The sequence below is a fragment of the Molothrus aeneus genome, chromosome 4, assembly GCF_037042795.1.
Source record: "Molothrus aeneus isolate 106 chromosome 4, BPBGC_Maene_1.0, whole genome shotgun sequence".
Taxonomy (NCBI): domain Eukaryota; kingdom Metazoa; phylum Chordata; class Aves; order Passeriformes; family Icteridae; genus Molothrus; species Molothrus aeneus.
Window position 1 is genome coordinate 33,438,289 of NC_089649.1, and position 22,146 is coordinate 33,460,434.

The following is a 22,146-nucleotide window of genomic DNA, read 5'->3' on the forward strand; positions in this document are numbered from 1 at the left end:
AAGTTTATTCACTCAGGTAAATTAGAACATAATGACAAAGAAAAGAACTCCAGAACAAAAACCATAGGTCAGAGTGGACCAAAATTTACCAACCTTTTGCTGTTACACATATTCTCTAAAATACATTTTTTTCTGAAATGTACTGATCTAGTATAGAAGCTACCAGAGCATAACAAACTAAAACATTTGTCAATTCAGTCCAGGAGGATTCCAGTTCAGATTCTAACCACACAGAATTAATAGAGGTCTGTTGAAAAACAAATTAAGTATAATTTGTTCAGTTATTTTAATATAATAATTATATTATTAATCTATCATACATTATTACATACAATATTATAGTATAATATTTATACTTATTATATTAATATAATATTATTATAATTATTATACTATTTTTAATGATGCTTGAGTAGACAAACTGAATCACTGGATACATTACAGAATGTAATGAACTGTATTTTTTGCCATAGTTAATGGTTTTAGCATGAAAAAGGATGACCGTATCATGTATTCTGCATCAGAACATGCATAGCTTTGTCCATTACCAAGAGTAATAACTAATAACAGCCAGACATATTGCAGAATAGATCCAACAGTTTGTTTACCCACTGGCATTTGAGAGTATCTCCAGACACAATTTCCCTTTTACAAGTTATTATTCAAATAAGGCCTTACTGATTTTGTCCCTTAAATACCCTAAATTTTAAAATTTCTTAAGCTTTTTCCCATTTCTTCTTGTCTTACATTCATGAGTGCATAGAAAAAGATTACACCAATCTGAGATTTCAGAAAAGACCAGGAATGTTGTGAAGGTATGCTAACTATTTAAAGAGGAAAAAGCAAGTAAGATATGCAGGTGATGCCTTTATGATTTCCTCTCTAATTTTGATAGCTAAAGATTAAAAAAGGAACAGATGTTTGTTAATGATATCAGAGGAGTCAGGCAATATGTTCATAATCATAGATAATTATGTTTTTGAAACTAATTTGTGAGTCAATAATGGTATTACATTCAGATTATTAAGGTAAGCATAAAGTGAGAAGTATTGAGTACAATTAGAAACTCAAGTTGTAATTAAAATTATGTCTGTCAAAATTCTCTAAATGGTTGAATTTTGAGTGCTAGTGATGTTCAAAGCTCATATGAATAGTAGCTAGCAAACATTTTAAAACATCCTATACAGCTTGTATGCTACACCTCGACAGGTGCTCTTAACTAAAGAAAAAAATTCTTCAAATTAATATTATTAAAATTATTTGCATGCACACTTTGAAAATGTTATGAAAAGTGTGTATTTTCCAAATCTTAGGTGGAGCACTTTTTCTATCTTTCTAAAGGTGTTCTTTAAGTTGCTAGAAGTATTAGGCAAAGTTACACTATTGTATCATTGCTCAATATCAACACAACAACTGCCTTACTCTTGGCCTAAATTCAGACATTTTTCTGATTTTGCTGGTGGCTTTTTAGGAATATATTATGCATTGTTTCTCTATTCTGAAATAATATTTTAATTCTCAACAAAAAAAATTATTGTACTGTAATTCAAACTATTACTAAGCTTAGGGACTGATCTGAAACACTACCAGTTAACAGAAATATTTTTGTGTCTCGTCATTTCCTGTGTTCCAGTGTTTTTTCTGTGAAAAGGAATTGAGATGCCTTTAAGATTTGGCAAATAGTTAAAATGGGTCAACCTTCTGGTACTTCAGAAGTAAAATTTTTTCAGAATAATATTGTCAGAAACTATTTCTACTTTAAAGTTTATAACGTTATTTATTAAAAGCACATTAGTGTCTTCAAAGTCAAACATAGGCTGGGAAGAAATTCTGCACATTGCTTAAATGTAACAAAATTTCTGATGTTTCCAAATCATCACAAAAACTTTCTATTTTATCTTCCACTACAGGTTTGGAAACAAAACATTCTTTTGTCTGAAGGAGTTAACTCTGGAAAACAAAGGTAAGGAAGGTCAAATGGGACTTCAAGCTAGCCATTAAAAGTTAGCAAGGTTTGGTTGGTAATTGCCTTGTTATTTCTTTCACATCACAGAAGTATTATAAAACTAATTTCATTTGTATTTTGCCCAGGTGATAATCATTTTCACATACAAAAAATTCTCAGAAGAATAAGGAAGTTTGCCAACATACATTAAAACTGTAAAACATTAACATAGTGTTTTACATAAAAGTAGTGTTCCTTTTCTCAAGCAGGGTACAAAAAGATCTGTTACCTGTTAAGTAAAACAGGAAAAAGAATATCACAGATCAGAAAGAGATGGGACTAGTGTCAGAACAGGGGGTGTTTGAGTATTGGCTTATATTCTGATGTGATTGACTTAGAGGCTGAAAAAAGAAGCAACAGATGGGAAAAACAAACAGTTCAGAAATGTATCAGGAGGAAAAAAAATGCTAGAGAACAATAAAAACATACTTACTAAAATAAAAATAGGAATCAGATGTATTTTATAGCAATTCTTTTATAAATTAGTTAAAATGAAAATTCATAGGTATTTATAATGTAATAAAAGATGCAGAATGCTCCTTTATACTAATATATTGATCCTGCTGAAGTCAAAAAGCATTTGACTTGAATTATGCTGCAATATCCTCCCCTCTTAAAAATACAATCTAATGAAATTATTCATAAAAATTAGATACTGAACTACTGACTTCAACAGAAGTTATAAGGCACAACAGAGACATCAGCTTTTCACTTGCTAATGATGAACTTGCCCTCTGAATTATGAGGACAAGACTGCTTCTGAAAGCATCAGAACTGTTAAGAAACCACAGAAAACTTTTTGTCCTTTTGCCATATGAAGCGGCTGAAATATGTAGAGCGTAAGGAATATTGTTAGAAACCCATCCCAAGAAGTTGAGGAAAATTTTCCGATCTCAGAAGAACATATGCAGAGCACAAAACATTTAGATACTGCATACAAACCACAGTTACTTGTTGACAAGACAAAAATGCTTATGCTGAAACATTTATTTAGTCCTGTTTCATCTGAACCAACCAGTATTTAAAGTAGAAAGAATTTTAAGATTTTATATGCTGTAACTGAAATAAAAATACCTTCCTGAAACTTTGAATTACATGGATAAGGAACACATGAAAACAAATAAATTCAAAGAATATGAAAAGAGAACACCACAAAAAACTCAATAATAAACTCACCTCAAAATAGCATTATGCAATAAATTATATCTGTAGATATATATATGTTTCAAAGACTGCTCTGTGCATAATTAGTCTTCCAGACTACTGAAATCTTCCAAGTTGAATTGTCAGTTTAGGCAGAGACAAACATATCTTGCAGGAAATTTTGTAGGTTAAATATTTCCTGAAGTGATGTTACAGATAAAATCACAACAAATTTTGTGCAGCTCAGCACCAATATCACTGCCTAGCTGGAGAAAATGGATATCTCCCTTCAAGTAGAGTTTAATGGCTTCCTTTTGTGGAAGGTGTGGACAACACTTGGCAATCTTTTGAAAACTGTTTCCCTGGTTAGTTCACTAAAATAACTGCTAATGAATAAGATGGGCACTTCCATCCAGCTCATTACTTTGTTCCTACTTTAACTTGTTGCTCACGTACATACCATGATGACCACCTGGCAACGGGCATGGAGTGGGGTGTGTGAGAAAGACTCAAACATCATAAATAACTGACATAAAACATAAAAATCCACAAAGAATGGCCCATTTCAGAATCCTTTAGCACTGACAAATAATTTATTCCTGTAATCTGATCTGAGTTGTCACAGTCTTTTTTATAATTTGTATTAAGTCATCAGACAAGAAAGCATTTTGAACAATATATCATGGATACACTCACTACATCTAGAGAAGATTCACCTTTATATTGTATTACCTCTGAAAATGAAATTATAAATCACAAATGGGTGGAAAATAAAGGGGATTTTTTGGTTTAATTATTTTTCCCATCCACACTCTTCAACCGAAGGACCATAGGTCATTCAGATGATGTAAATTATGATATCATCATAAACAATTCAATTGTCCTGACACAGCTCCAATCAACCATCAGCTTTAGCTTGGCTTTAGATGCTTGTGTTTATCCTCCATGTGAGAGAAAGGAAGAAAATTGAGATGAATGAGTACTGTGATACATAAATAACTGAATTAAGAACAGCTAACTCAGGTGATATGATTACATATTACTTCCTTAGGTAATAAAAAAGATATAGGTTGGTTTGTCACTTAATTCCCTCCTCTCTTTGCAACATTTAACTGGTTCTCTTTCTCCTATCCTCATCTTGTTTCCCTTTTAAAGTATCTCATATCCTATCTCTATAAAAAACTAAAGTATCAAGCAAACAAGCTCTGCCACCACTGGCAATTTTGCTTTTCATTGCTTGCTTAGTAATTTCTAATGAAGAGGTTTCAATGGTCTCTCTCTTAACATACTTTCTTCTGGAAAAAAAAAAGGTGTGAAATCTAACTTGAGTTTTGGAAGTCTTAATATTCTTGATAAAATGTTGTTTCTTTAACCTGGATATTCTATTTCAGAGAGTGCTTAGACACTGGCACAGAGTAAGGTGCAGTGAAAACATAAATTGTACACAAAGACCACCCACAACGCTTGCTTTGCAAGGCAACCTATTAAGGACATGACTAATTTGTGCACAAATTGGAATCACACCCAGTTTCAGATCTACTGAATGGAAAGGGAGAAGCTAAATTCATGGTACTGATGTTTTATGGAAGGATAATAACCAGCCATAGTCAAGGACGCGAACTTGGTGAGAAACTGTGCAACCCATCCCATCCAGAGTGCAGCAACCAGTGTTGTTCATCTCAGGGTTCCAAACATAGTAGCTAATACATTTACTTTCTAAATTTCAATCCCTTTCCTAAATATATATTTGTCATTTCAAATGCTAAAATACTTAGCAAACAATCCATCTGGATTTTTTTTACCAAAAATGAATGCTACCTTTGTGAAAATTATAAGAATGTCCATATTTTGAAAACAATTGGCACTTACCTTTATTTCTTGAGCTTTCATGGTTCTTTTCCTGCTGCAATTAAGAGAAAAAAAAATATTAATTTCATAATTATTTATCACAAAATCATAGACATACATGACCCAAATGAGACAGTGTAGTTCCTCCTCCATCCTGCTCCAAAGTAAAATCAACTACACACTTTGCCTGATGCCCAAAGAGTCCTAATAAACCCATTTTTAAACTAGTGTTTTTCACTTTTTTTTTCCCCTCCCACAATGACTGGGATTAAGTGCTGGAACACATAACCCAATGAGGCCATGCAGTCGCTGTCACTTGACCTCTGTCTTGGGAGATGTTCATAATGCAACTGCAAAGGCCCTGTAAAACTGATATTTGCCCCATGATGTAATTTTCAATCATGAAAATTTACTCAAGGTAGTAATCTGCCCCAAAATTTCAAACTTCAATTTTACACAATATTTGCTCAAAAAAATGCTCTTTATTTTGGGTATTGCAATTCTTCAAATATTTGCTACTATATAAATTTATGCCAGTAAAAATAGCATTAGGAATAGGCTAAATGCAAAACACTTCTAAATTTTTAAGCATTTTAGCTTTTGATAACAGAGAGAGTGTGCTGATTACCCTCAGTACTAATTGCAGTTTTATTTTACCTATAAACACCAAGGATTGTTATTACTGTGGTCATAACAGTTTCATTTAGTCTTAAAAGCATCCAGACTGTACATAGAAATCTATAGAAAGAAGTTAATACTTCTACACCAATACATATGTCCTTTAACAGCATATCTGCTAATATTTTCTAATTCACAGGGACATGGAAATGTTTAGTTAATGTTAACTTGAGCATAAGGCCATCTTATCCTCAAACGAGTAAAACATATTGTTCCAATATTTTTAATTGTGTGAAATAATAAATAATATGGCTAGTGATGCAGTATTTTTGTTGTTCCCTGCAAACAAATCTTACAAATCTATGTCAATGATTCTTTTCTTGTTTCTTTTCAAACAAATAAGTGTATTAAAACTTGTATGCATTTGGAAAATATGTCTTCAAATTTCTCCATGACTACATTAGAAACACTAATAAGATATTAAAAAAAGGAAAAAATTCATTATCAGTAAAATGTGATGTACTAGATATTTTTAGTATTTCCTAAACCAAACGAATGGTATTTCCTGAAATACTGGATATGATGTGCTGAATTTACCAGAATCAATTTTTATGCCATTCTGATTTTCATCCTATACTAAATTTAAAGCAATAGTTTTAGTATTACTGAATTTCTTTTGCATTTCATTTTACACGACAGTCACCATTTGGTTTAGAGGATCTGTCTAGTACTTTCTTCAAGTCTTCTAAAGGAAAACTTGCTTGCAATTTTTATTTTATATATCCTTAGAAGTCACGCAGTGAAACTTAGCCTTTAATAGGCCAGTGCAAACTCAGAGAATCTTGTTAATGATAAGAAATCTACACTTATTAAAATATCAACCAACCACCAAGATTTAGAGTCAAGGTGTAGCCAAGTTGTGTTAGCATTTCCAATAGTGCAATTTTATGGGTTCCACAGACACTGCTCAGTTCCACAAAACTCACTAGTCTTTTCTCCCTTTAATTTGAAATCAGAAGAATGGAATTTTTTGCCAACAAAGCTGCAATAGATTCTAAAGACTTAATCCAATAACTGATGCTAGATCAGAGCAGCCTTACAGGAAAGCAACATTAAAAGTCAAATACTGATATCAAAGGAGAAGAGAAACACTAATGAGGATGAGAATTACTTTTTAGGAAGAAGAGAATGCAACAAACTTGGCAAAGTTTAGAGTAGAAACAAAAGGATTTAGATGAAATTCAAACATTAAAAAAAAACAGATTGCGGGGTTTTTTTTATTGAACTGTGTTAAGATTTCAAGGAAAGGAGGCATTAACTGAAAATATCTTTTCAGACCTTTTTTTTTCTAATATCTTTATTTCCTTAATTTCAGCTCAAGATTTTGGAGCAAATTTTCATGGCTTAGCTTTCTCAAAACACTCAAATTTTAGTTCTGAGCTGCCATTCAAACTAGAAAGAAAAGACTTTCCTAACAGATCTAAGACCAGACTCAGAGTGATATTCCTTGGGCCAAGATGCTTGGTAGCAGCAAAGAGCACTCACATAGAAAGAAAAGTCTCTATGCCTCAAGTTATTTCAAAATTAACCAGTGATTAGACTAGGTGCAACATCTCTGAACTCAGAAAACAGTTTTCTGTCAAGAGAAATCTTGCTAGATAAGACTTTTCAACAGAAAACACAGAGTTAAAAAATGCAGACAAGCTTATACTGAGGGTGAATTAAATCCAGATTCCTCCTTGATATTGAAAGATAAATTATGTGAAATATTTTCTGTAGAAAATCAGTGAGAAGCAATGAATTATGCTAGTCACCCAACGTTAAAAGCACCTGTAACTTAAAAAAATTCATTTCAGATGCTCAGGGAAATAGGAATTGCTCATCCTCATGGGAAACACGGAAACAAATAAAATTTTCAGGGTCCTGGAATTTGAGAGAGGTGAAAGAACTATTGAAACTTGCAGTATGGTTCATAATGAATAAATTGTTCATAATGGCATTTATTTCCATCTGCATTTGTGCAGTGGGCGAGGATTTTAATGCTTGTTGGCCTGAAAACAACAAAATTTTACCCGCTTATATTAGACAATATACGTGTCTAATACATAAATGTGCAAGCATCACAGTATTAAGTAAAACATATTTCTGTATAAACACATGTGTGGAGGACTTTATAAAACTACTATTACACACATTTCTGTTCTTTTTCTCCTGTACTGCATTATGATATATAAACAAAATATTTCTACCCAACGTTAACAATCAAAAATGATATATAAATAAATTTTATATAAATACACACACAAACACACACACACACACACATATATATATATATATATATATATATATATATATATATATATAATCATTTATTTAGTCATTCTGGATCCATGTGTCTAGAATGATTATGTGAACTACAATGCCATATTGGTACCTATTGATTTGTAACAAAACCATCTGTAACAAAACCAACCATTTTGCATTCTAGGATATTTTTATCAGCTTCAATATAGCAAAATACTTTTGAGTTTAACACTGTCCAAACAAATTATTCAGATAGGTTGAATCGCATTTTATGGCTCTGTGTTGCATTACAGTGTATCAGCCTGATGAAATGTACCAATGCAGAACATATTAGAACTGTAAAGAAACCTTTCTTGTGCCCAAAAGGCTGAATTTAAAGTAAACTTTTCATGGAGACAATGTCAGATTTTTTGTTATGTTTGTGAACTGACAACTATCACAGATGGTTGACCATAAAAATTACTATTGCTACAAATCGTAAGTCAGAAACTATTTCCAATATAAATCAAATGAGGCTCTGCAAAGAAACTTATTTAAATATACACAAATATTTTTCCAAGGTATAAAAGCTCCTTTTCTAGTGCTATTTTTTGTCTTAATACACAAACACTATCAACATCTCTTAAAACATTTTGATATCATTATTCAGAAATATCATGTTTGCTAAATAAGTTTGGCATAGTATCAAGTCTTATTTAGAATACTTCACATTAGCAATAAGGGGTGTAGAGAAGGATGATCAAAGGGACTCTTAAATTACCAAGAAGGTACAGAGCTATTTATTAAAAAGACCAGAGCTGATATGTAAAGGTAGATGATATTCTAGGACTAAGAAAATACACCATCCACTGAAGAAAAAGTAAAGCTCATTTCTTAGTCTCATTTAAATATACATCATGCGAATATTGTTTGGTTTTTTTCCCTTTTTGAAAGAAAATTACTGTTTATAAACCTTGGATGTTGCACATAGAAGCATTCTGAATGCCACTTAATTCTATGTTTTTTAAAAGGCAAACCACATAACTGTATTTCATACAGAAGCTCACTTATGGCTCTGCCTGAATCATCTGCTGAGGATCTGGGTATGAGTCTGCAAGAGTTGGCTACTGATAAAGAAGAAGAGCCTTATTTTGTCTTTGGAAAACTCAGACAAAGCCTCCTTTGCTATGCTGGCTCTATTTAAAAAGTGGCTGCTGAATTAATCAAATTCCTAAAATAAACAAAGTACTAATTAGTATAAAGCATATGGTAGATTGTCCTTGACATGTGACAAACATTTAAAAAAATTAATAAGCATACACCATTAATTACAGAAGCTGATGAAAAAGAGTGTAAAGTTACTTGCTTTTCTAACATTTTATAATGAAAAGTTACCATTAGACATATAATAAAATATAGTTAAAATGCAGAAAATCAGTTTTGTGTTCATTATCTTTATGGCTAATTCTGCAGTACGGGTACTATACTGATAATGATAACAATAATAATAATGGAATAATTTTTATTAAAGAAAATATTTTGTTAAGAGAGGTATCAGAATAGTTATTATTGTTAAAACATGTACAAGCTATAGTAGCTGAATTAACAATATATTCACTTTAATTAATACAACAACTTTAATTACAAGAATTCTGAGTTACAAATGTACAGAAACCTTTTATTCATGGGTGAAATAGCAGCATGGTCACAGCCAGGGAGTACAAGCACACATACTGCACAAAGCAATCTGGTAAACTATTCTCAGACCCAATTTGATCCATGACATTAGGCTGAACATTTGTGTTTCAAAGAAGTTTTATAGAATCAGACTTCAGCAGACTCTTAGCAACAGCAGTACAATTGCAATTTAAACTAGAAATGCATGCAAAGGAGAAGCAATGACATTTACATTTGTAAAGCTGTTCTGTTAAGCAGCAGTAAGCAAGGCCTTGCTTACTATGGTAGGGAAGAAAGAATGCGCAAAAAGTGAACCATTCTCCTCTTGCTCTTGTCAGAATGCTATTTACTGCAGAAAGCTTTTTAGTTTAATGTTTCCAGCAGGATTCTTGAACTGGTATTCTGCATATACAGCCCAGTCTTCTTGGAGATTGCCACCATTTATAGCAGCAAATTCTGAGAAAATAATATGCCACAGGTCGTTCTTGTATTGATTAAGGAATCACATGAATATAAGATTGTGTGAAGGAAACAAGATGTGAAGCAAAGTTGCTAGGCAAAAATAAGGTACTATATAAAGCTGCTGAAGTGCTCAGAATTGATGGTGTTCCCAGAAATATTACTAAATATTAAAGTGTAAAGAATAAGCCTTACAGGCCTGTGGAGAAACCCTGATGAAGTCTTGAATTCATGAATCTATATGAAAGCAACCCAACAGAATCTGGGGAGCCTCAATACAAGAGTGAAATGATTGCCATTAAAACCAAAACCAAACCAAGAAAAGCCCAGCCACAGAGATGGGAAGGGTAAACTGTGAAATACACTGATTTGGTTCTTGGTTTGCTGATTTAAGTCCCTGAGGAACATGAAGAACAATCATGGCAGACCCAGGAAGGTGAGATTGAAGTAGGTGCTCCTCTCTGCATGCAGATTACAATCACTTAAAAGCAAAGAGGAAGCAGAGAAGAAATAAAGGTATGAAAAAGTTCAACATCATCGTGTCTACGTCTACATCCTCTGAAGGAAAACTACCTCTAGACCAGGCTTCGACAAAGTGTGTGGTTTCTATGGATGCAAAGTGGACAGAAGTTGTACACAAAGATCCACAGGTTTTTCTATTCAGGCCTGTCTGACATAAAAGCAAATAACCTAGATGGTTGCAAGGGCATATATTATTCTCAAAGGCAGCCTCAGATCACGTAAAGCAGAGCAGACAAAGCCTTTGCCCTCAAGGTGAAACAGCTCTGGACTAAAGTTACTGTCTAAATCCCAATGTTTCTTCAGTACCAACAGAATTGAAGCAGCTTCCTCCTAATGACACAGTAATGCTGTTTGTACCAAATGTATACACCAGGTATTGTGTTCTATGAAATAGCATTTCTTTTATAAAATAGGCAGAGTCAGTCAGATTAGTACATTTTCAAAGAAACAATTCCTTCTGGTAGGATTGTTCATGATCCATACAGACACATTTCCAAAACAATGCTAGTGTAAAAAGACCTGTCTGTAGCAGGCTGCAGGTAGCTCCCAAGACAAATAAGCACCCTACAGGACCTATAAGTTCTAATTACTCTTGCCTTGAAAGGCAGCTGAGTAGTATTTTAGGGTTTTAATTTCAAGGATTCTTATTTCAATGAGTCGTTGGGGTTAAGTAGCACTATAAAATTATCTTTTTGTTGTTGTTGTTGGGGTTTTTTTGTTTTGTTTTGTATTGGGTTTTTTTGTGTTTTTTTGATTCCAATGTAATACCTTGTCCATGAGGAATCCTAATGATCCTACAGGCCCAATGAAACTGTAGTAAAAGGCCAAATATATATTCCTTCACTTTACTGAAGCAGAGAAAGTCCTGTTTTCCAAACCATGTCATTTTTCCACAATGAAAAAAAAATCCAATAAAATATAAAATATTAATGCTGACTTTAAGGATTAATTCTTCCATTTGCTGTTACCCTTCTATCCATACACCTAATTATCATCAATTGGCCTAGAACTGGTCACAGTTCTGAGCTGAATTCTGGAAAAAAAAACCCAATAGAACATGCACAGAAGGTTACTCTGCACAGATTTTTTAGGCATCTCACTCTTACAGAAATATAGTGGAACTATAGCTTCTTTAATATGATGTCTTCATACTTTGTTCTTTGATGATAGACCAAATACATTCAAAATTTATAAGCAGTTTCACAGCGCATGATAGGAAAGCATTCTACCAATTTTATACTGCTGTGCAGCGTTGCTGGTTTTATAATTCTTTAAGCATTAAGATGCTTAATGCATGGTTTAAGCAGCAGAAGTGGTGTATACTTTTGCATTAAAACATGTAGTACTATGAACAAAACCACTTTAATACCGAAGATTTTTAAAGCCAATTTATGTAGCTAAATCCAGGCTACAGCTCTCCTTAGCTAAGCTGGAGGAGCTACGTGAATAAAGACTTTACAGAAGTAATTACTGCTATTTGTGCATATTTTGCATTAAACTTTATATGCTCAGACACTCAGTGTAGTATTGCTTCCCCATCCATAGACAGCATAACAGGTACTTTCTTCAAGCCTACCAAGACAGTCAGTGAGGTGCTGCAGATGGATATACTTATATCATATAGCTCAGAATCATATTCAGTGAACATATATTTATTTTGCAATTATCTGAGAGCACTCTAGATTTGAATAGGCAAAGAAGAGGGAAAGAGATCTCCAAGAAGCAACACTTTAGCATAGTGAATTATCCCTGGAAATAGTAGGATACAGTATTTAACGGGTATTCTATTACCTTCCCTTTTGCATGAGTTACTAAAGCTCCAGGTACCCTCACAATTACTGAACAATAGTATATTTCCTGACAATATAATGCTACATAAAAAAAAGAAAGATAAATTTAAAAAAAAAAAGCAAGCTACTATAGATGGATCCTAGCCACTTCCCAACGACATTAATGGAAGCAATTTGCCTAAAATCTCTATTCGTTTTTCTTTCTAAATTTCAGAGGTGGTTTTAAGTGTAATTTTCTAAAACCACATAATGTATTTTGCTTTTTATTATTCAGTCTGTCTGAGGCTCATTCAGATCTTATTTTTCCTCTTGGCAAATTTTTGTACAGATAGAAGAAAATCTACAGGAAGAATGACAATTAGAGATTATAGACATGAGAGCATAAACACCAATTACCTTCTTACAAAACAGGAATTCAAGTAATATTTAGTCTGCATTAAGACATAATTATGGGTAAAATTGTAGTCTGTCTACCAGTATTGATTAAAACCAGTATGCTGAGACACTGTTAGGTTACAAAGAGCTTGTTTCTACCATTCATCTTATAAGGGAAAATAAGGTAGCGTAACAAAGCAAAAGAGAAGTTCATGATATGAATATTAATCAATTGCAACTGCCCTTTTGTTAAGTGTTCAACTCTATGTTTGAGGAATACATTCATTTAAACCATAGTTTTGATGAAAGGTTATATCATATTACCTACCATGTGACATTTAGGAAACTAGAAAGTAAAATTAGGATTGTATTTTCTTCTACTGAATCTTAGAAAACTCAGGATTAACTCAGTATTTGATTGGTGAATTTCAACTTATTTTTCAAAATTAATTATGAAGTGCAGCTATATACTCTGCAGATATACTAACAATTGTTTGCAGCTTTTCTACTGTGCAGTAGGCAATGTACTGTAAAGCTTTTAGTTATTTTCTCTTGGCATTCATGTTGGGAACAATTAGCTAAGAAAAATAGGTTGCAGAGAGCTGAAATAACAATGTAATAAATAGCTGAAGTTCTAATCTAATTGGTATTTCATTTTTAATTACAGTTCCTTTATATATGTGTGTATATATATATATATATAAAACACATTTATTTTTCTTCCCTGTTTTTAACTCATACAAAAATAAACAAGATTTTGTAAACAAAATAAACAAAAATAAAGTAGATTTTGTTATGAATAATAAACTTTAAATAATTTCCTGAAAATATTTCCTCATACCAAACCAATGAGTCTGAATTTATTTCACCGAATGATGGAGTAGGTCCCAGGAAGCAGCCACCAAAGAAACATGACAGATAAATCCAAATGGTAATCTCTGTTCTTTACTAATTGCTAATTATAAACTACCAAAAGAAATTTTTGAAAATATGAAGGATAGAAAAATATTTGAAGATTCAGTGAGTTCTTTGAAAGGCATGCTTTACTCATGCCTCACTTAAGAGAAGGAATGAAGGAACAATTAAATAAATAGGTGAGCTTTATATGGAAAGTCAGACTGACCAATGCAATGTTTTCTCAAATCTTTATAAAAATACCACTAACTGTCTGTTGCAGGTGGGATTAGTCCTTTACTGTTTTGGGGATCAGCTTATTAGCTTATTATCAGTAATACAGTAGTTATTATTAATTTCAGAATTGTAGCATCGAGTTATGTAACACCAAATAATGACACATATACCAACAAGTTGAATACATTCTATTAAGACTATGTAATATTAGTGCTTTATTACTTGCATTGATGTATGACAATAATCCTCAGGTAAGAGTAATAGAAAGTAATGGAATTTTCATGAAACATTAGTGAAATAAAAATTCCACTGATGCCTCAAGAGAGTGATAAGCCTTGCTTATCCCTAGAAAATAGACTTGAATTATAGGCTGCTTATTCCAGGTTACATAAGCAGAGTTATAATCAATACATAAAACAAATTACTAATAATTTTTGTTGGGTTTGTTTTCATTGGAAGAAGGGGCACAGAATAAGCTTGTTAGAGTTTTCTTACTTCAAATACTATTTTGTTAGAATGCATTGGGCAGGGGAATTCAATTCCATAAAGTTGTTTGACAGAACTGACAATGAACATTAAGCAGGATGCTCAGAGGACTGAAGCACCTCCCCAGTGAAGACAGGCTGAGAGACTTGGGGTTTTTCAGCCCACAGAGAAGACAGTGGGGTTGCAACTTGCTGATCTTTAAGATATGTTCAAGGCCAAACCATTCTATGATTCTGCGAGCAGTTTTCTGTGAAGTCAAATAGCAACATTTTTGTATTAGTAAAGTTTGGGAGAGCTTTGTTTTGAATATTATGCTTTAGGCATTGAGCTTCCATGTTCTTAACACTATAGTTCTTTAACAGTAGTTGTATCAAGGCATAACAATAAGAAAAAAGATGTAATTGGACATCTTTTCATTAGGCTATCATTAAGCTCTCCATTTTCTTTGTGTCAGGCCTAAGCACAGATACCAAAACCTTAAAGGTTTTCTATGGGTATCCTATCCTTTAGCCTCATTTTTTGAAAGCAGACTGGGGCTTTTTGATGTTGTTATTACTGCTGCTGTTTGGGTTTTCATCATAATGGAAAAAAAATCTGAAACTGAAAGACATCACATTCCCTTAGCTCATGGTTGAAGAGATTTGAATATTCTGATGGATGTAGTGCCTTGTCTGGTATGATTTACCACGGAATCAGTTATCAAGAACAAACACAATGCCCTGAGCTGGACTACTTACATGATCCCATCGGCAATTATAAAAGAGAAAAAATAACATGTCATAACAACTACTGTGATCTAGCAGTCACCTTACCCAGAGCTGAAGGCATTTTAAGGTAAATAGCCTATTTCAGAAAGTTCAGAGCTAAGAGACTTTCTTACTGCTTTTTTGCTTTATAAACAATGGAGATGAAGCCACTGACTTTTCCAGTTACAAAACTCTCAAATGGAAAGGCTGCTGAAGAGAGCCTAATCAAATATACCTAAACCCAATACACACAAACACAGATCAATGCTTCTTACTATGCCTCCTTGAAATGATTTCAAATGAAATCATTTCAAGGAGGCATAGTAAGATTTAAACCAATCAGGATAATAAATGCTAAGAAATTGCTTAGCTATTGTGATGGCAAACATTTGTATTGCAAAATTACAAAAGCCATGGTTCACAGGAAGTACAGATGGGTTGTTTAACCTGACATCTTGGTAACAAAATCAGAACAGTGGCTACTGTAAAAGAAAAAAAGTAAAAAGATATAGAACTATTTAATTAAATACGGTTTTATCTAGAAAATATCAATTTTTGCTCCCACTGCATATCACACACTTACTAAAATTATCAAAGTTCAAAATGACAACTGGAAACCTACTTAGAAAAAAGTAAGCAATGAAGAAGAAATAGTTAAAAATAGTGATATATTTTCCCACTCCTAAAAGGAGGTAATTTATTCTGAACTTGTTTTCTACCACACGTATAGGAATAAAAGTATTAAGGATGTTTTAAAATATGGATATTGAAAAGAAATATGGATGCAAAACTTAATACTTAGCCAACCTAAGAGGAGTCTAATAGGGCACAAATACTGTGATTTGATTTTATACTAAAGCCCAATGTAAGAAAGAGCTTTCTTTCTTTCTTTTATTGCAGTATACCAATGTTAAACTTCCTCAGTTGGGAATACACCACTGTAAACTAATGTTTAAAAAAGTAGTGGGTTGATCCTGGGTGGATGGCAGCACCCACCAAAGCTACTCTATCACCTCCACAAGTGGACAGCAGAGAGAAAACATAATGAAAGGTTCATGAGTTAAGGACTGGGAGAGATCACTCACCAAATACTGGCACAGGCAAAAGAGACTAGAATTAGAGATATTAACTGAATTTACTGCTAACAAAATCGGAGCAGGATAATGAGATGCAAAATAAGACCTTACAAACACCTTCCCCCCACTCCTCCCTCCTTCCTGAGTTCTACCTGTTCTGCCCCAGCAGTGCAGGGAGATGGGGAGTGAGGGGTTTGGTCAGTTCATCACACATTGCTCCTGCCATTGTTCAGGGAGAGAAATCCTCTCCCGCTCCAGCATGGGGTTCCTCCCCTGGGAGACAGTCCTTCATGAAGTTCTCCAACCTGAATCCCTCCCTTCTGCAACAGTTCTCCACATAATGCTGCTGTTGTACCACGGGTCACTCTTCCACAGGGTGCAGTCCTTCAGGCACAGTCTGCTCCAACATGGGCTCCCCATGGGGTCACAAGTCCCACCAGGAAACCTGCTCCAGCATGGGCTCTCCTCTCTCCATGGGTCTACAGGTCCCTGCCATCCTTCTTTCAGGCATCACCAGCTGTGGTGTGGGTCTCCTTCGTGGGCTGCAGGTACATCTCTGAATCCCATGCTCCTCCATGGGGGACACAGCTGCTTCACCACGGGCTGCAGAAAAATCTCTGCTGGGGCACCTGGAACACCTCCTCCCTCTCCTTCTGCACAGACATTGGTGTCTGCGGAGCTTCTCCTCTCACTTATTTTCATTCTGCTCTTGACTTAGTGCCGTTCTATCTGCACAATAACTTTTCTTCCTTCTTAAATACCTTATCACAGGGGTTAGCACCATTTCTGATTGTCTCAGCCTTGGTCAGCAGTGAGTCCATCCAGGAACCAGCTGACACTGGCTTTGTCAGACATGAAGGAAGCCTCTGGCAGCTTCTCACAGAAGCCACTCCTGCATCCCCCTGCTACAAATATCAGGTCATGTTAATCCGACACAAAAGCCAATGCTTAAAGTACAAAATTATTTTAATTTAAAACCAGTATTTAAATAGATAAAGAAAAATAGAATTTTCACCTCTAGAATAAGAGGTGCAAAATAAACACAAACTAAGTTGATTATTATTTAGTTGAAAAAAAATAATCTGGAGTACAGCCCAGTTTGTCTACATACCAATGAATCTGTTACACACCATATTTATTATTTAATATAATTTTATTTGACCTTTGAATATTATTTCTCATATTATAAGAATTGTCTATGCTACAGGATATCACTTTCATTGTAAGAAACCAAGGTAATAAAGGTTAATATAAACAATATAAGTCTACATCTTCTAGGCAATAAATAGAGGTATTAAATCCATGGGGGAAATGATTGAGAAAAACAAGCAATGGAAAATAATAAAACAAAGCATTTGTCCAATAGAAAAAAATATAAAGAGATGGAATTAAATTAGAGAGTAGTCTTGAGGACCTGAAGAAAAAGAGGCAACAAGGAAGTTTTGAAAAAGAGCCAGATTTCATAAACACACACTTCAAGTATTTGGTGTGTTTCATGATCTCAGAATTTCAAACTGCACAAATTTAAACAGGAACAAATCACCTCAAGTAATACATATAAAAAAAAAATCTCTCCTGACTTTGTTTTGCTATTACTGCAATTGCAGTTTGTGATTACAATTTGCCATCATAATAGAATATGAAAAAACATGCCAATCAAGAATCTGAAATGATAGCTGATACAGATTGTGTTTGCATTGACTTCCAAATACCAGAGAGGTAAAAAAACCATTTCTTATCTATACAGAGGGTAACTGGAAATCCTCCTCCTAGGATTCAATGTGAGAAGGCCGAGCTGACTGGAGAAGCTAATTACATTGCCTCCATATACCACCATGTTCTATTTCATTCTTTGTTGCTAATCTGGCATGTGAAATTAAAAAAAAAAAAAACAAAAAAAACAATGCTAATCAAAAGGTAGATAATACATGTGAATCTCCTGACCCCTGAAAATATTTGGTTGGGATTAATCTTTTCCTCTTTTCCACAGTGATGATGTTCAGTAACAAGAACAAAAAAGGTAAAGCAAAAGGTTCAGCCCAGTAGTTAAGATGCACCTTTGCTCCCTGACTGGGCCCTCTTGGTTTGAGCGCAAGTTTATAGATAGTCATTGCTAATAAGTATCAGCAGGCATCTTGAAAGGAGGAATCAGCCTTGCCTTAATTCCAGATTTTGACACTCCGCACTCCCCAGTGACTGACTAGTTGGAAGAAGGATTATAGAAGCAACTTTTTTAAGATTTAAAAAATGCTTTGAGCAGGTAGTGAGACAGCAGAAATAAAATGTTTAATTGATATTAGCTTATTAATGCCCAGTGATTGTAATGGGGTTAAAAAAAAATTACCCATGCTGTTTTAATGCTATTTCCCACAGGAAAAATCAGATTAGATTGCAGAATTCTCTCCCTTGCCTGATAAAAGGAAAATAAAATAAAAATTAAACCAAAACAAAACACAACAACAAAAAAATACTTCTGGACTACACTTACAAGTAATTAAGAGGAAAAAAAGTAAAACTGAGTCTTGCTACTTCTAATCCTGGAATTTGCATAGGACATAGATACTGGGCCCATGGAGCCTCAAAAGGAAGAAAATTCTCATGTTACTTTAGAGCTGAGAACAGCACTGACATGACAGGGAAAGCTCTGTTCTTAGTCCTCAGGATTCACTGCTTATCTTCAATAGATTTTTTTTCCCTTCTCTCTCTAGGACAGAGGATTTTAGAGGATCAAATTTTATGACTCCTCAGATCCTGCAAGCAAACAGATTTTCCAGATAGACACTGTGAGCTATAAATCTCAGGTTGTTTGGAGACCAGACAACATAGGGAAAGCACAGGCTATTTTTGAATCCCGGAATACTACTTTCTGCACATTTCTTTCTTGGCCATGACACCCTAAATGACAATAAAATCATTGAACACTCAGGCTGTCTATATTTTACAGGCGTTTCAGTGCTCCTAGTAGCGGGAGAACATTTTCTAGGCTTTGGGCAAAAACCTAAAAGTCATACATGGGTTTTTTCTGTGCTTATGCATTCAAATTTGCTTTTAATAACATGGGGCAGAAGCTTATGTTCTTCTCTTGCTTTTTTTTTAATTCAAAGTCCTTATTGCTTAAACACTTCTAAATTGAATCTAATTCTAATGTAACCTAAACCCCTCCAGCCCAACCTAGCCCTGAGCCCTAATTTAACATGAATTGGGGTTGAACAAATGAAATAAAGAGCAGCAAATAGCAACAGTAAGTAGGGAAGGAGAGAGGTAAAAGAAAGAGGCAGGTTTTTTATAGGAGGTTAAAAGAAATATATTAGTCTGGAAAAATATTACAGACAAGAGTGAGGATTGCACAGCTGAGTCACTTTCCCCTTGCCCTTTGGTAAAAACAAGATGAAAACAAACAAGGCTGGAAAGAAGTTTGAATCAACAGGTCACCAGAAACCAGTGAAAGCTGGCACACCCCCTTTGCTGTATCCCCCATACACTCCTGCTCAGCTGGACAACAGAAGCTCTTTTCTGATGGAGCATCCTGCACAGGCCAAGGCTGTGGCTGGGGCTCAGGCTGGACTCTGACTTCCCTGGATTCTCCCCACTCTCTGCTCCCACCCATGCTCTCAGGGCAGTGCTTGCTCTTGGTGAGGGGTTAGCTCTGACTATTGGGAACCTGATTGTCCTAACCTCAAAGTTGAGCACTGGGCCTAAGTAAAAGGAGCCCAGGGGACAAGGACTGAGTTACATCTTCACAGACTGTCCCCTGAGACCAAAACTGAACTGCTCTCCACCTGTGAGGACATCATTAACAAGGAGGCACTGTCACCAGTATTATTCCCTCCTAAGCCATGTGAACCACCTGGCTTGCCAAGGAGGGTTGTGCATGCACGTGTTAGTTAGATATGCAGAGCTGGCATGCTCTGGAGTATACATATGGATGTACAGGCTATATTCCATATTTCTTAGCGTCTGATAGAGAATCTGCAGCCAACTGTTGCCATTCTGTTGGCTGCCACCTGCCTGTTTATACCTGGAAATCTCAGAGCATACACTCTTTTCACTGAAGACATTGCATAAACATTGGTCTCTGTCAGAGGCATGCAAATTACAAGAAGAAAATTCATTAGGATGCTAAAAATACTTCCTAACAATATCAGGTGGGAACCTAGGTATTAACAAATTGCTCACATTACTTCAGCAGGAAAGCAAGAAGACTCCCAAATGGAAAGTACCTTATGAACTTTTCCAGTGTTTTGACAAATGAAGAACCAAGGATTACCCAGCTCATCAAGAAATTCACATGCTGTTCAGACACAGTCTAGTACTTTTCAGCATAACCACATAAATGTAAGTCGTGGCAGATAAACAAGGGAAGGGGACTGAAAACAACTTGGAGGAGTTTGGAGGAGTGCTTTGTAATAATCATTCTCAGTTCTGGTTCAAGAGGATGCATCTCTTCATGGGTTTGAGTATTTCATATATACACAATGCAGTCAAACATTTGATCTTCATTACCATTGTAACAGTCAGGATAATGACCATTACTATAATTAATGGTGAATTATAATGAAGCACATAATCAAAGAACATTAGGACCTTTGGAGGTCACCCTGTCACATCTCCCTGCTCAAGCATGGTCACCCACAACAGGCTGTCCCTGATTATGTCCAGACAGTTTTTAAACAACTGCAAAGATAAAGACTCAACAAGCTCTCTAGGCAATCTGTTCCAGTGCTCAAAGTAAAATAATGTTTTCTTATGCATATATTTTTTTTATTTAAAAAGTTTTTTCCATAGAAATGCTGTTCTTATGCTTTCAGATTATCACGTATACAGACTAAATTCCTACTTGTAATTCCTATGCATGAGAAGCTGAAATCGTTCATAATCCCTTTTAAAACAATACAACCTTAGGATAAGAATGCCTGTTTCCACCACAAATACAATCATTATTTCAAGATAATACCTAAGTACCAACAGGATTGCTTTTCTCTGCAGGTTGACATTTAAAGTTGCTCTGGTTGGACTATTGTTCAAGTCAGATAAATTCCCCTTTATTAGAGCAAGAGAGATTAATCTTCTTTTTTCTTTTTTTAATCTTTGCACACATAAACTGGCATACATATTGCCTGATCAAAGCAAATATAACTGCATATATTCATTATCATCTGTTTGCAGTAAGAATTCTATCGGCATAACTTAATCTAAGCACTTGATTTATTAAGTGTTTGATTGAAGCAGAAAGTTTTTTACCATATTATTTACATTTTGAGTATGCCTATCTGTGCCAAAGTTGGTTTTAAAAATTGACTTTAGAAAAGTTTTACATTCCTAGGGGTTTTTTAATAGAAACATATGTCCCTAATACCAAAAGCTGAACTATACTAAACCAATTTTTATCTAGACATATTGCCTAAGGAAAAACCCACCATATTTTTCAATACAAAGCTTTATATCAAGTTTTAATTATTTGTATGTTATTTGCATATGTCTAAGTGTGATTCCCCCAATTAAACTTTTAAAGTTTATGACAGCCTATTCCAAGAATTATATGAGAGTTATCAGTATATTAAGAGCATAATTAAGAAATAGCAACACATGAATAGTTCCACTTTCATTAAGACCAGAGACCATCTAACCTAACATATAATAACATATAATTATACCCCATATTTTGTCCTTCATTGCTTTCACAGTCTTCATGGTTTTCTATTGGGGTTTTTTGCACATGTGATTTCTCTCTCACATGATTTATTCCGTGGTTTCATTACTAGTCTCTCTTGTCCTTCCAGATTTCAAAGTACTTTTCTTGTGCTATTTTATTTTAGTTTTCTTACAGGTGTCAAATGGAAATAAAGTGACGAGACAAAGTTTTAAATAATACTCAGCATAAAAACCTGTGTGTTGATACAGTTATTTATTTCCTTGACTGTTTCAGTCTTATTCTGACTGAGAACATTACCTAGAGGGTGCATAATTGTATGATTTTAAGATTT

At 34.4% G+C, this 22,146-nt stretch overlaps 1 protein-coding gene across 2 annotated transcripts in view; it reads right to left on the minus strand.

Annotated features, from left to right (window-relative positions):
• Positions 1–22,146, minus strand: part of FSTL5 (follistatin like 5) — a 270,455-nt gene that overhangs the window by 223,270 nt on the left and 25,039 nt on the right. For both annotated transcript variants that reach the window (XM_066548230.1, XM_066548229.1), the window contains exon 3: positions 5,018–5,051. In XM_066548230.1, coding sequence (XP_066404327.1) covers positions 5,018–5,051 — 34 coding nt within the window. The remainder of the gene's footprint in view (positions 1–5,017; positions 5,052–22,146) is intronic.